This window comes from Magallana gigas, chromosome 1, assembly GCF_963853765.1.
Source record: "Magallana gigas chromosome 1, xbMagGiga1.1, whole genome shotgun sequence".
NCBI classification, from domain to species: domain Eukaryota; kingdom Metazoa; phylum Mollusca; class Bivalvia; order Ostreida; family Ostreidae; genus Magallana; species Magallana gigas.
Genome location: NC_088853.1, coordinates 46027521 through 46041290, shown reverse-complemented (window position 1 = coordinate 46041290; position 13770 = coordinate 46027521). Strand labels below are relative to the sequence as shown.

Below are 13770 nucleotides of genomic sequence, written 5' to 3'. Positions count from 1 at the left end.
AATTTAATCAGTATACATTGTACTTAGGTGTATATACATATATATATGTTGATTATCACAGGTGCATTAATATGATAAAATGGTAAACATTTTAAAATAAAATAAACATAATAAATAAGGATGTTTCTTTCTTTGCTTCTTCATATCGTCATTGGAGCGTAAGTTTACATCAGAATGACGTCCTATCATCTTCTACCACTTCCTGTATTCGACATGGACGCGGGTTTTGAAATCTGTTTAATAAACAAATGAAAATGGCCTCTCAAATATTTTATACTAAAACGTTAATTGCATTACAGTGAACATTCAATTAAGAAAAGATTAAAACATTTGTATAACTTAATTGGTCACGTGATCAAATCCTGTGAAGGGCAAAGTCAACTTTTTTGTTTGTTATTTTTGTTTATACTTGTGTAAAATATTGTGTTATAATCATGATCATATTTTTATGCTAAAATAATCCAACCGTTAAACCAAAACATACGATGATCATTTTGACGTCAAAACTACACGTATGACCTTTTAACCCACTGAAACTTAATTAAAGAAATAAACAGCAAATTAAAACGTTTACCGAGACATGAACTTGGTTAGTAAGGGATCAAAGCTCCTGAAAAGTCCTATAGAAGGATTGATCACGTACCAACCAAGTTTAATATAAAGGAAAACATATCATTTGTATGTTTGTGTTTGTGAGCGCGTGTATAACAAAACTTATTTATCATACCTGTCAATGTCCGTGTGTGCGAGTGTGTGTGTAACAATACTTACTTATCATACCTGTCAATGACAGTGTGTGTGTGAGTGCGTGTGTTACAGTACTTACATATTATACCTGTCAAAGTCCGTGTGTGTGTGTTAAAGTACTTCTTTTTATACCTGTCAATGTCGGTGTGTGCCTGTTATACAGTACTTTCTTATCATACCTGTCAATGTCCGTGTGTGTGAGTGCGTGTGATACAGTACTTACTTATCATACCTGTCACTTTTTGTGTGTGTAAGTGTGTGTGTAACAGTACTTACATATCATACCTATCGATGTCCGTGTGTGTGAGTGCGTGTGTTACAGTACTTACTTATCATACCTGTCAATGTCCGTGTGTGTGAGTGCGTGTTTTACAGTACTTACATATCATACCTGTCAATGTCCGTGTGTGTGAGTGTGTGTGTGTTACAGTACTTACATATCATACCTGTCAAAGTCCGTATGTGGGTGTTAAAGTACTTCTTTTTATACCTGTCAATGTCCGTGTGTGTGTGTGATACAGTACTTACTTATCATACCTGTCACTTTTTGTGTGTGTAAGTGTGTGTGTAACAGTACTTACATATCATACCTATCGATGTCCGTGTGTGTGAGTGCGTGTGTTACAGTACTTACTTATCATACCTGTCAATGTCCGTGTGTGTGAGTGCGTGTTTTACAGTACTTACATATCATACCTGTCAATGTCCGTGTGTGTGAGTGTGTGTGTGTTACAGTACTTACATATCATACCTGTCAAAGTCCGTATGTGGGTGTTAAAGTACTTCTTTTTATACCTGTCAATGTCCGTGTGTGTGTGTGATACAGTACTTACTTATCATACCTGTCAATGTCCGTGCTTCCTGTAGAGCTCCAGTCCCGCTGTCCGCTGTCTGGTTCGTCAACTCTACAACATGAAACACGCCACTAATTGTACTTACACGCCACTAATTGTACTTACACGCCACTAATTGTACTTACACGCCACTAATTGTACTTACACGCCACTAATTGTACTTGTGTAAAGCAATATTACAGACATTTAAAGCTGTACATCGAGATTTGTTTATAAACCAACTGTACCCGATGTAAGCCAGAATCTTTTCAATTCTACATACAATTCAATTAAGATGGATCGATGGTCTTGGCCATTTTTAGACATTACTGATCTCCTCAAGAAGATGATCTCTATATTAAAACATAGGAAACTACCTAAATTCATAAGGTGAAATAAAAAGATTTTTTTTTTCTTTTCTTGATAATATTTTTTTGATTAAACAATTAAAACTATATCTTTAAATTTTGGGTAGATCTGATGGTTAATTTATTGAACATCCAGCCTCCGTAATGATTGTTATCATAATGATTGATTATTGATTAAAATCTATTGCCTTCACACACATAGGCACAGAATCAAATTTATATTTTGTATTCAACTGATCAGTGACACACGTCACAGACAGAAGTATTTTACTTGTGGACAATTCAAATTTGAAAGCGATTCAAATCGCATCAGAAGGGTATCTGATATGATAGTGGTTGTAATACAATGAATGCCTTATACACGATCAATCATTTACATTGTTAAAAAATGATAATTAAATTGTAAAAACAGAAGTATCAAAGTATGAACTGACATGTATCCCATAGAAGATTCGCCATCAAAGGAACTGTCATAGCTTGCCTGTCGGCCTCTCCAATGGTCTTGCGTATGCTCAGTGTATCGCGTCTGTGGATACATCTCGTTACTTATATAACCAGGGTTATAGAAACTATCAAACCCAGTCTCTTTCTGATGCAGATCGGGCACCACCGGGTCGTGAAACTGTCCGTTCTGTGGGAAGTACCGAATAGACGCCACCGACTCTGTACTTTTCCCTAGATCATTCCGTGAGCTAAGAAATTGACAACATCCGTAAGGTTTCTTATTGCATTTAGTTGATAATCAGATGATTATCTTGATCTTTAAAACGTTTATAATACAATCTGATATATATCTATTCTGGGGAAAGATAATTCAACTTACAAATATTTAGCATTGAACACTCAATATTTATACAAAGCAATTTTCAATTTCATCATTTAATGTGACAAAGTCATTACCTTTTTTCTAAAGGTCTTCGAAAAACACAGAGAATTCTAGCAATGAGGATTGCGAACGACAGGATGACCAGTACGCCACAGCTGGCGAATATAGCTATGTAGATCTTTGTAGAATCTGGCACTCCGTACGTGATATCTACCAATCAAAATATTATTTATTGCATGTTAATTTTGTTACAAAAAGTAAAAGTCTATGATAACTCATTGACAGGTATGATAAAACTCTCGAAAAGCATCGCATATGCATATGCATACTGATCGAAGAGCAAACAAATTAAACTTTTCATGTTTTCATGATTATTTATTTTTCTCATTTTTGTGGAGTTTTGTTATAGGAACAAACATTCTGAGGGTATTGCATAAGAAATATATGTCCTTTACGGTTTGTATCATTTTATATTTACATCTACTAAGTATTATTCCCTCTATTTCGTACGAAAACTTATAGTTAATTCATAGCTCTGTAGAAACAGCCAGATTGAAATCGACACGCCCCGTTTATTGATTAGTTGAAATCTACAGCGGCTGAAATTGACAAGAAAGTGACAGGACAAAACTTGACAAGCCCAGTTTATCGATTGGTCTAGACCTACAACTACCTAGGAAAATTCACGGACTGCACGAAATAATCATGACGACGTCAGACTCAAAGTCTCCTGTGAGAAGATTTGGCTGTTTCTTTTAGTTAACGTACTTACGTACATTAACAGTAATTTAGTGAATATTACTTACTTTTCATAATCAATTTATCTAAAAGAATGATGTTAATATAAACAATAAAATGTTTTCTTTGATGATTCATTCGGGTAATGAAGGTAGCGATCATTGCACACAAAATATACATAACCCGCGTTAGCGGGTTATGTATTTTTTCTGCAATGTCGCTACCTTCATATTCCGAATGAATCACCAAAGAAAGCATTCTAAATGAAAGCCTCAAGCATACAACTATTTCAGAACTATTATAAGGGAGACGTTATGCTTTAATCAAAGATAAAAGAACAGAGGAAATTCAAACTTTACAGTTGAAATCGAAATTAAATACAAAAGGGTAAAATAATACTCTTTTTTTTAATCTCCTGTAATTTCGCCAAGTGCATAAGTAGAAATTTGTGAATGAATGCACTGTTATGCACAATATTACTTATTACCCTCTTCTGTACCCCGAAAAAAAAAACAAGTTGAACAACCCAATCGATAACGATCCCGATTGTAATAATACAAAAACAAAAAAGAAACAAAAACAAAACTGCTGATTAAATTTACAACACAATACTGTAAACCAACTTAAATTCGCGTGCGATACATTTTCGCGAAGTTCGCGAAGACATCGTCGTCGCGAATATTTCTCGCCCCGAATCATCGTTGTCGTGTAGGTGTTTTAACAAGACTGATTTGGAGAAGGCTTGGTCGTGAACATTACTCGTCGCAAACCAGTTTATGGGAAGTAAATCGCGAAAGAAAGTCTTCGCGAATAAAAGTACCCTCCGGTGAAAGCGAAAAGGGTTTAACAAGCTGTTGTTGATGGATACATGCGTTAGCATTGACAAGATTGGCAATGTTACTTCCAGGAAAGCGTGAACGAACCAATGAAAATAGAGCATGAACACGAGCAAAGTTGACCCACGGTCAAATACGCGTATGGAGACTGTCCGTGGGGTTCGTGTATGATGTTTCTGTGAAATTTTATTACTTGGCCTATTCTTGAGATAGTACAGGCTTAAATTTAACGTAAGTATTTCCCTTCAGTGTAAAATGATAAGTCATTACTAAAAATTACCAGAACAATGTGGAAGCTTTTCAACATTCCAGCTTCCGGTATCAAGGCATACTGCTGCTTCCGGTCCTACAACGTGGTAATCGTCCGGACAGGAAATGACTACTTTTGCGTCAATATATCGATCATAAGTGCTCAAAACGACTTCTGGTGTCACGTGTGCTGTTTCCGTCTTAGGGAGACTTAACAATGGAGGACATTCTGTAAGAGAGCATTTGTGTCTTTGAAAACTATACCTTACACGGAAGCTAGTTAATAATTAGTGACCATCAATCAGGGCTCGTTAACCACATTCATTATAAAATCAAAAGTTATTTGGACATCGTTTACTGTCCAGTCTCAGTTATAGCAAAACAAGGGATAAATATGAAGCCGTAAAACGGCAACAGGCATAGACTATGAATCACACATCTAAATATATAATGAATAATAATAAATAAGATAAGGGTATATGTACGTGTGTACATTTTAATTTCAAGACACTCATCCACACGCAAGAACATCAAACTTGCGCAGTTAGCAGAATTTCACATCTTTTGAAATACCTCTGGCAAATGAAAGTACATACACACAAATTAAAATGACAGAAAAAGTGAGACAGTTCACATACCCCACGCTCCCTCATTGCTTGACGATGCATGCTACGCATAACATATGGCAGGGTATGCATTAAATACACAAAGTAATTTAAATTTAAAACGAGCATACTCTCAAATATTAACACATAAAAACTTCCTGCAAATATGCACATCTATCTTTTTGTCTTTGATTACAGCAAAATTTCAAATTTAAAAGTGCCAAAATTTATAGAAAAATTTTTTAATTTTAATTCCTTATTAATCATCTGCAGATTGTGTCCTAAATACTAACAAAGTTTTACGAAATTAAGTTCAGCGTTTTAATATGAGTTTCGCGTACAAGATCGACTGAATGACACACTGTCGGTCAAAAACAATACACCCATCGTGTACATAAGTTAAACAAAAAGAAAACAATCTAATCTTTTAATTGGTTCAATTTAATATCTGCTTTTCTTTTACATGTACTTTGATTACAAGTACTTTCGTTAGGTTGACTTTGGATTGGTAGAAAGATTTACCTAAAAGACTCATGATATCATGCGATAAATCTCCTTCATCTGTTGCTTATGGTGTTGCTGTATCTATAAAGCCATTTTGTATTCTTTCTGAAATAACAAATAAACTTTAATCAAACATTTGTCATTATTTAAATGAATTAACTCTGCTAAATTTGACGAAGATGTGCTGCTCCGCACAGTCTTTCGACGTCATTTTTTCAGTGATTTTTAAAGAAAGCATGGGAGAAAATAAGGAACAGTTTGATATTGCCCCAAATATTTTGTCAGAATTGTGGAATCATAATCACACAACCAAATTAGGAGACCGGAGAAAATCAAATCGTGTTTTATTTAGTCGGAGCCATAGTGTACAATGTCGCACATCCACAACATTATGTAATATCATTATACAACATTATTTGTAATAAATCTGAATTAGAATTTAAGAATATTACTAGAAATACTATAATTTTTAGAAAATTATGTTTAGAAAAATATTTTGACTGGGCCTAATTGTGTGTAATTTTATGGAAAAAAAACTTTCTGTCAGTTATACAAAATATCAGAGACTACTATACGTAATTCTAATACTTTTATCATTCAGATTTGTCTTATTTTTATCTGCAAACATTTTTTAAATTCAAAACTACAATAAATTCCACTGATTTTTATTCAAAAATTGATAGAAATTGCTAATGATTCTAAATAATCCCCCTTTGAGAGAGATTACGGTCCTTTGATTTAATAAACTTGAATTCCCTTTACCATGGTATTTGACTAACTGCTGTGTTAAATTTCGCTGAAATTGACCAAAGTGCGATAAATTATCACTGCCGATATTTAAACGACAGACAATTTAAGATAATAGCTGTTGGCTCTGAATTAACATGAGCCACTGCACATGCATTGTTTTGTTTTGTTGTAAAATAACGATTTTTATAACATAGACCCCTCAGTCTTTCAAGTCACAGTAAAATGATAAGCTCTTTCCTTCGGGCGAAAAAAAACCCAAACGAACATGAATAAGATTCTTGTAGTAGAATCGGAAACGGGAAAATAGCAAAAATGTAAGAAGGGGACAGAAAAAATACGCACTTTAAAAATTAATTTTCAAAGTGCGTTATGAGTATACATCTAGATTTTTTTTACTATCAAGACACTCAATGCACTTTGAAAAAAACCCCGAATAAATCACAAAATATGGGCTTGTTCTTAACTGATTTTGTTTTAGTCGGATTAAGTGTTTATATTTCTTTGTAAATGTGGTTTAATATTGTCTAGCATAACTGGAAATAGGGAGGAGACAACCAAAGTTTTATATCATTTACTTGAAGAATGCGTCCACATCTTTACTTCCCAAACATCATTGTAATTCCATAAACATTTATATTTACATTTTCCAATGTCTTTGCCTGTGATAACACTACGTATCGATTTTGTACTATATAACCCATAATACAAATGACGCCAAATCGAGGCGCCAGCAGAGTTTGCTTATTAATATTTAAATATATAATCGTACGATGGCTTAAAATTATATAAATATAAATAATAAGGAATCATTCTTTAAATATAATGAGATGATATTTTCGGTCGGGGTGTGATCAAATCTATCATAAAGCCCTTCGGGCTTTATTGGATTTGATCACACCCCGACCGAAATTATCACCTCATAGGCTCATAATACTCAAAGAATGATTCCTTATTCCTTATATATCTGCAGGTTTCTAGGCATAGATTCCTTTCTCAAATTTAAAAGGAATAAATCAATTCAATATCCAAAGTAAGATAGTTACATGTACAACCGTCAAAGCATATCAACTAAACACTAAGCATATGAGCCAACATTAATATTAAAAATATATACTAGTATAAATTGCCATTGATATACTTTGTCAATATATTTGTTCATAAGCCTATTTACGCAGTATATAGGTCAGCTATTGTGTCCAGCATGATTTATTTCCCCTTTTGTTCAGAGAGTTAATACTCACAACGTGAAAAGATATATTATTTGAAAGGACGGCTGACCGGTAATTGGTGCAGCTTATATGATATTTTGATATACTATCTCAATTAACTCTTTAATCATTTTCTCAAAGCGAAATTGCAATTCAATGACAATGACAATGCTAAAAATCGCATGAGTTCTCTTTTCAATGTCTTATCGTACAAAACTAGGTTTGACCATTTATCTATTTTAATTGAGAGTCAAACAACTTCGACAAGACCCTGCACAATTTTTTTACAAAGTGCATTAATATCAACCATATCAACGCACTTAGAATTGTTTTTTCAAAGTGCATATTTTTTTCAAAATGCATTGTAATACTGCTGTCATGTAAGGGGGGGGGATTCTATACAGAGACGGCTTTTCCTAAGGAGGAAAACTTGGAGCAGATTAATTCTTTCAAGGTGGAATTTTAAAACAACAGTTTCAAAATTCCGCATATGGGGATTCTAACTCGGGTTTGTAGACAATTCGGAGGAAAATTCACTCTTTAGCACCAATAAGAATTATGAATATAAAAAAAGAGGATCCTCTCTGACTTAAGGAGTCGTAGTGTGACCTTTCTGAAAACTCAAATGCAGATTGTTTTGAAAGAAATATTATGTCAGGGGAAAGTTCTTAATACATTTGAAAATAAACAATTGTTTGATACATATAACTGTCTATGACACTTCTCACTGTAGATTTTCATCTTGAAGTTTCTTTATAAAATTTTAGATCGGTATAGCAATGACAAACATATCATCTAGGAACCAAACATAATATCTTTCAGACATTTTGGTGAGGGTTTTTAGGAGGATGTATGTCTATAATTGCGATATTTATAGCGTACGGCACTAAAGCTGACAGAGAGCGAGTCGCGGCCACCACATATAATCACAACACGAGATGAATCAACACTCGATCACCTGGCCCGAGTTTTTTCTTACAAATCAGTGAAAAATACGGTGAAACAAGCACGTGTTTGACTGTTGAACACATTTACAGAGTACTCCCGCAGTGACTAACATTTTGTAAGCTGAGAAATTACTTTGTACAAATACATTACATGTAAACTGGATTAATAGAGTCAACCCAATACGATTTTTACCGGTATCCAAGATCGACTGATATAATACCTGTTTTCTTTTTTCGTAATGTGTGACCTCCTGATCACTGACACACGGGCATTGTCGTATTTTACGGAATTATTTGAAAGGTAATTAGCACATGTAGATAACATGCCTGTCATACTTTGAAAGTATATCTAGACTAAGTATGGTACAGAAATTAATATTTGCCAAATATTAAAGTTGTGGCAGACTGAAAGACAGTGCATCCCAGGTCAACGGTCCATGGGGAATAAGAATGTAAACAATTTCAGCACTTCGTAAATACCATATCATCTATACTGCACCCCTTGTTATTGTGCAGAAGGTTCAGGAAAGATTCGAGTCCCACGTACTCAATTGTAAACGCCGTTTTAAGCCATTAAAACAAAAAAGCAGAGAATATCATCAAAATCAAATTAAACAGTTCTGTCGGCTGAAGAGTGTTGTAAGGAAATTGTCGAAAAAAGCTGATATTACTGTCTACATTTTGCAGATTACTTCACGATCTGGTTCAACCTATTTGAAATTGTAATTTGAATTGGTAACTTAGAGGAAAACATGAACATACCCTTGAATAGTTGTAAATTTTCATGGAAAAGACACCATTTTATTTGCTAGCGATATCAATGTACTTTTGACACTTCCACGACATTTGTACGCTATTTTGTTAAACTGAAGGATCTTGTGTACTTCAACAGAAGACAGAAACGATCAGCGTGATACGGAGTGACTGTGGCGCGGTGTGGCCCCGGGGTGAACATCATGGCCCATCCATCACCGCCCGCTAACGACCCAGGCAGGAGAACAATCTCCTCGTGTGTCCAACCTCATCATATTTGTAATTTTTGGGCGACTGAAAGTGTACATTTATTGCGAGTTCATTTGACACAATAAACTTTACCTCTAAATGTACTATTAACTTTTCTCTATGTTGCAGGGCAATGTATGGCACACATTTTTATTCCACAAGTTTTCTCCAAGTTTGCGGAATTTTTTTTCTTTGTCAAAAATGATATGATTGTCTTAACATTCATTAAATAATATGATTGTCAGAGTATTACCGAGTTTGGAAATTAAAAATAAATAAATGAAAATTATTTTTAAAAAAAACCCAACAACATCGAAACATAAAGTGTAATATAATATAGAGGAAAAGTAATGAAAATAAGACTCACTAAATCAAGGTAAAATCCCGACAGAAATCGCTGCACATATAGATCCACACGTGTCGCTAGCTTGTTTGTGTAATTCCTACGGCTACTTCACACTTGTCAACCTCGTGCTGACAGGGAACCAGTCAAATCAATAGAGCGTGACGTGTTCCGGGTCCAGTGATTCACGGTGCACTGATTAGTTATAATCTTACAATATTTATGCAAACGTGATATTAGAGATAACATATTCTATATTCTGTGATCAACCGTACAACGTCTTACTTTAATTTGTAATTAGAATATTCAGAAAATTGCATTTCATTTTCGTTTAAAAAAAAACAATAAAAATTAAAAAACAAAACAAAAAACAAACTTAGATATGATAAATTTACGTTCATCATTAATCATTTATTATCATAAGAACAATAATAGTATTGATAATAGTCTGTGGTATTTTTTTTATAGGTCACATCTCTCACATGATAGAACCATTTTAACAGGAACTTGGACTTTGGGTATGTGTGTCAAGCAGCACTGTGACGTAGGCCTTCTGACCTTGCTGACCTCTCAGATGTGGCTATTTGAAATCAACAAGATTTGCCGGGCTTTTTAGCTAAGACTACACAATCTCGGTATATTTCACTTGAAACCTGCGTCATAGTTTACTTGTTTTGAAGCAAAAAAAGTTATATACTACCGAAAGTCCAAGGTCTTGTTAAAATAGATTTTTATCGGACCCCTTTGAATAGAGAGAAGAAAGGCTAGGGTTTCATGAATTACGATTTGAAACATTATCACATAACTAACAACTATTAACCATATATATATATATATAAGGAATTGTTCTTTGACTATATACTATGGCGTAGTATATAACTTCAATTTCACTCCTAATTTCCTTATTTTCATATCAATTTTTTACATACTCCCAAAAAAGTGGGGGGGGGGGGGGGGGGCAACTCCATGATAATTCAACTTTTTATATGTAAATTTTGAAAAAGTTGTTGCTGCGAGAAAAAGTGGGGGCCATTGGAAAAATGTTTAAAAATCGTCTTCTCAAGAACCACAGTGACTGCACCAGAAATGCCAACATTTACACAAAAGCTTGTATATATAGTGAAGATTCTAAATTGTAAAAATTGTGACCCCCGGACCAAAACTGGGGCCCCAGGTGGTCTGGGCTACAACTTAAACATAGAAATATGTAGGAAAATTGTTTAAAAATCTTCATATCAAGAAAAAAATCATGACCCCCGTACTAAATCTGGGGCTCCAGGCAGGGTTCAAAGATTAACATAGAAATAAATAGGATAAATGTTTTAAATTCTTCTTCTCAAGAACCACTGCACCAGAAATGCCAAAATTTATACATAAGCTTGTATGTATAGTGAAGATTCAAAATTGTTAAAATTGTGACCCCCGGGCAAAAACTGGGCCCCCAGGCGGGGTTCAAAGTTTAACATATATAAAAAAAATGTTTAAAAATCTTCTTCTTAAGAACTACAATGCAACAGTTTGGGATATCACTATGCATACATTGGCAATTGTAGATTCTAAAGTGTTAAAATCATGACCCTCGGACTAATACTGGGGCATTAAGAGGGGTTCAAAGTTCAACAAAGAAATATATAGGAAACATGATTTAAAAAATCTTTTCGAGAACTACAATGTCATACTTTGTGAGATTACTTTACTTGGATCCTCAAATAGTGAAAACTTTAAATTATAGAAGCGATCTAATACCGGGGCCCCAGGAGAAGGGGTTCAATGTTTCACATAGAAAGATAGGAGGGAACATGTTTAAAAATCTTATGGAGGAGAACTCGATGCTAAAATTTGTGAGATTACTATGCAAGCATTCTCAAATTGTAAAATTTCTTAATTGTGGAAGCCGTGACCCCCAGACTAATATTGGGGCCCAAGAAGGGGTTCAAAATCAACATAGAAATATATAGGGAACATGTTTAAAAATCTTTTTCTTAAGAACTACAGTGCAACAGTTTGTGAGATTACTAATCAAGCATCATTGGCTATTGTAGATTCTAAATTGGTAAAATCGTGACCCCCGGACTAATACTGGGGCCCCAAGACCCCCAGACCAATACTGAGGCCCCAAGTGGGGTTCAAAGTTTAAGATAGAAATATATATGGAGTTTGTTTAAAAAATTTCTTCTTAAGAACTACAATGCTACAGTTTGTGAGATTACAATGCATAGTGTAGTTGTTAAAGCCATTCATAAACCCCAGACCAATACTGGAGCCCCAGAAAGGGATTCAAAGTTTAAAATAGAAATAACATATGCTATGAAATAGAATGTTACAATGAACTGTTGTTCAGGTGAGCGATGTGGCACATGGGCCTCTTGTTGTAATAACCTAGGATTAATGCAGGGCGAAGTGTTATTACCTATTCTATTCAATCTGTATGTCAACGATTTCGAAAATAGCTTTTTAAATGCTGGTTGTTTGTCTTACGAGTTATCCTCCCTAAATCTGTTTTTATAAATGTTTGTTGATGGCATGGTCCTGTTCTGTACATGTGTGGAGGCTTTACAATGTCTTTTGAATGAATTATATAGATATTGTAATATTTGGAAAATGCAAAAAGTCAAAAATTGTGATTTTCAGAAATAACAATAGAGTGAAAAAATAGTGAGTGTTGGCACATTGGTAATTGTAAATCAATTCATTTACACGTTCTTAGGAATACTTTTTAACTTTAACAACAAATTCTAAAGCTGAAAAACAATTATCAGAACAAGGCAGAAAAGCATCGTTTGCACTTAGAAAAAATATACCGGGAAAGTAATTTAATATAGAAACATTATTGTTGCTTTTTGATTGTTTTATTGGCAGAATCAAAAATATAGGGAAATGATAAAGGTTGAAATATCGAGAAACTTCATACAGACATCTGTAAACAAATTCTCCGAGTGAAGAAAAGTACGAATACTGCTTAATTATATGCTGAATGGGCCGTGTGCCTCTTGTACATTATAGAGTGTCAGTCTGATCCAACCAATCAGCGTGCGTGATGAAATATGACCAACTCACCACTCTCTCCCCTCTCACTCCCCACTCGTTCCCCATTCCCTTTCCACTCGCTCCACTCTCTCTCCCCACTCCCCGCTCCCTTCTCTCCCACTTCACTCCCCACATCCTTCCCACTTGCTCCCCTCTCTTTTCCCATTCGCTCCCCACTCTCCCCTTTCTTTCCCCTCTCTCACTTAACACTCAATCCCCTCTCTCTTCTTCCCTCTCGCTCCCCTCTCTCTCCGCACTCACTCCCCTCTCACTCACCACTCGCTCCCCCCTCTCTCCCCACTTGCTACCCTCTTCCTCACCACTCCCTCACCACTCCCCCTTCCTCTCCCCTCTCACTCACCACTCTTTCTCCTATCTCACTCACCACTCGCTCCCCACTCACTCACCTCTCACTTACTACGCACTCCCCTCTCACTCTTCCCTTTCAGTCACTACTCACTCTACTCTCACTCACCACTCTCTCCCCTCTCTCTCAACACTCACTCCCCTCTCTCACCACTCACTCCCCTCTCTCTCCCTCACACTCCCCTCTCTCTCCCCACTCATTCCTCTCTCTCACCACTCACTCCCCTCTCTCACCACTCACTCCCCTCTCTCTCCCATCACACTCCCCTCTCTCACCACTCACTCCCCTCTCTCTCCCCACTCACTCCCCTCTCTCACCACTCACTCCCCCCTCTCTCCCTCACACTCCTCTCTCTCACCACTCACTCCCCACTCTCTCCCCTCTCTCAACACTCACTCCCCTCTCTCATCACTCACTCCC

General features: G+C 35.6%; 1 protein-coding gene across 3 annotated transcripts; it reads right to left on the bottom strand.

Annotated features, from left to right (window-relative positions):
* Positions 1-26: 26 nt before the first annotated feature.
* Positions 27-10135, bottom strand: LOC105320214 (uncharacterized). Of its 3 annotated transcripts, none has more exons than XM_011418061.4 (7): positions 9981-10135; positions 5725-5811; positions 4629-4826; positions 2849-2984; positions 2383-2640; positions 1581-1652; positions 27-233 (listed from the first exon to the last, which is right to left on the bottom strand). In XM_011418061.4, the coding sequence occupies exons 2-7, from the start codon at positions 5735-5737 to the stop codon at positions 170-172; spliced, it is 741 nt and encodes a 246-aa protein (XP_011416363.3). In that variant the 5' UTR covers positions 5738-5811; positions 9981-10135; the 3' UTR covers positions 27-169. The 3 variants fall into 3 exon arrangements, with proteins under 3 accessions (XP_011416363.3, XP_011416364.3, XP_019919620.3); XM_011418062.4 differs by having other exon boundaries at positions 1590-1652; XM_020064061.3 differs by lacking the exon at positions 9981-10135 and adding an exon at positions 9374-9587.
* Between the last annotated feature and the right edge of the window lie 3635 nt (positions 10136-13770).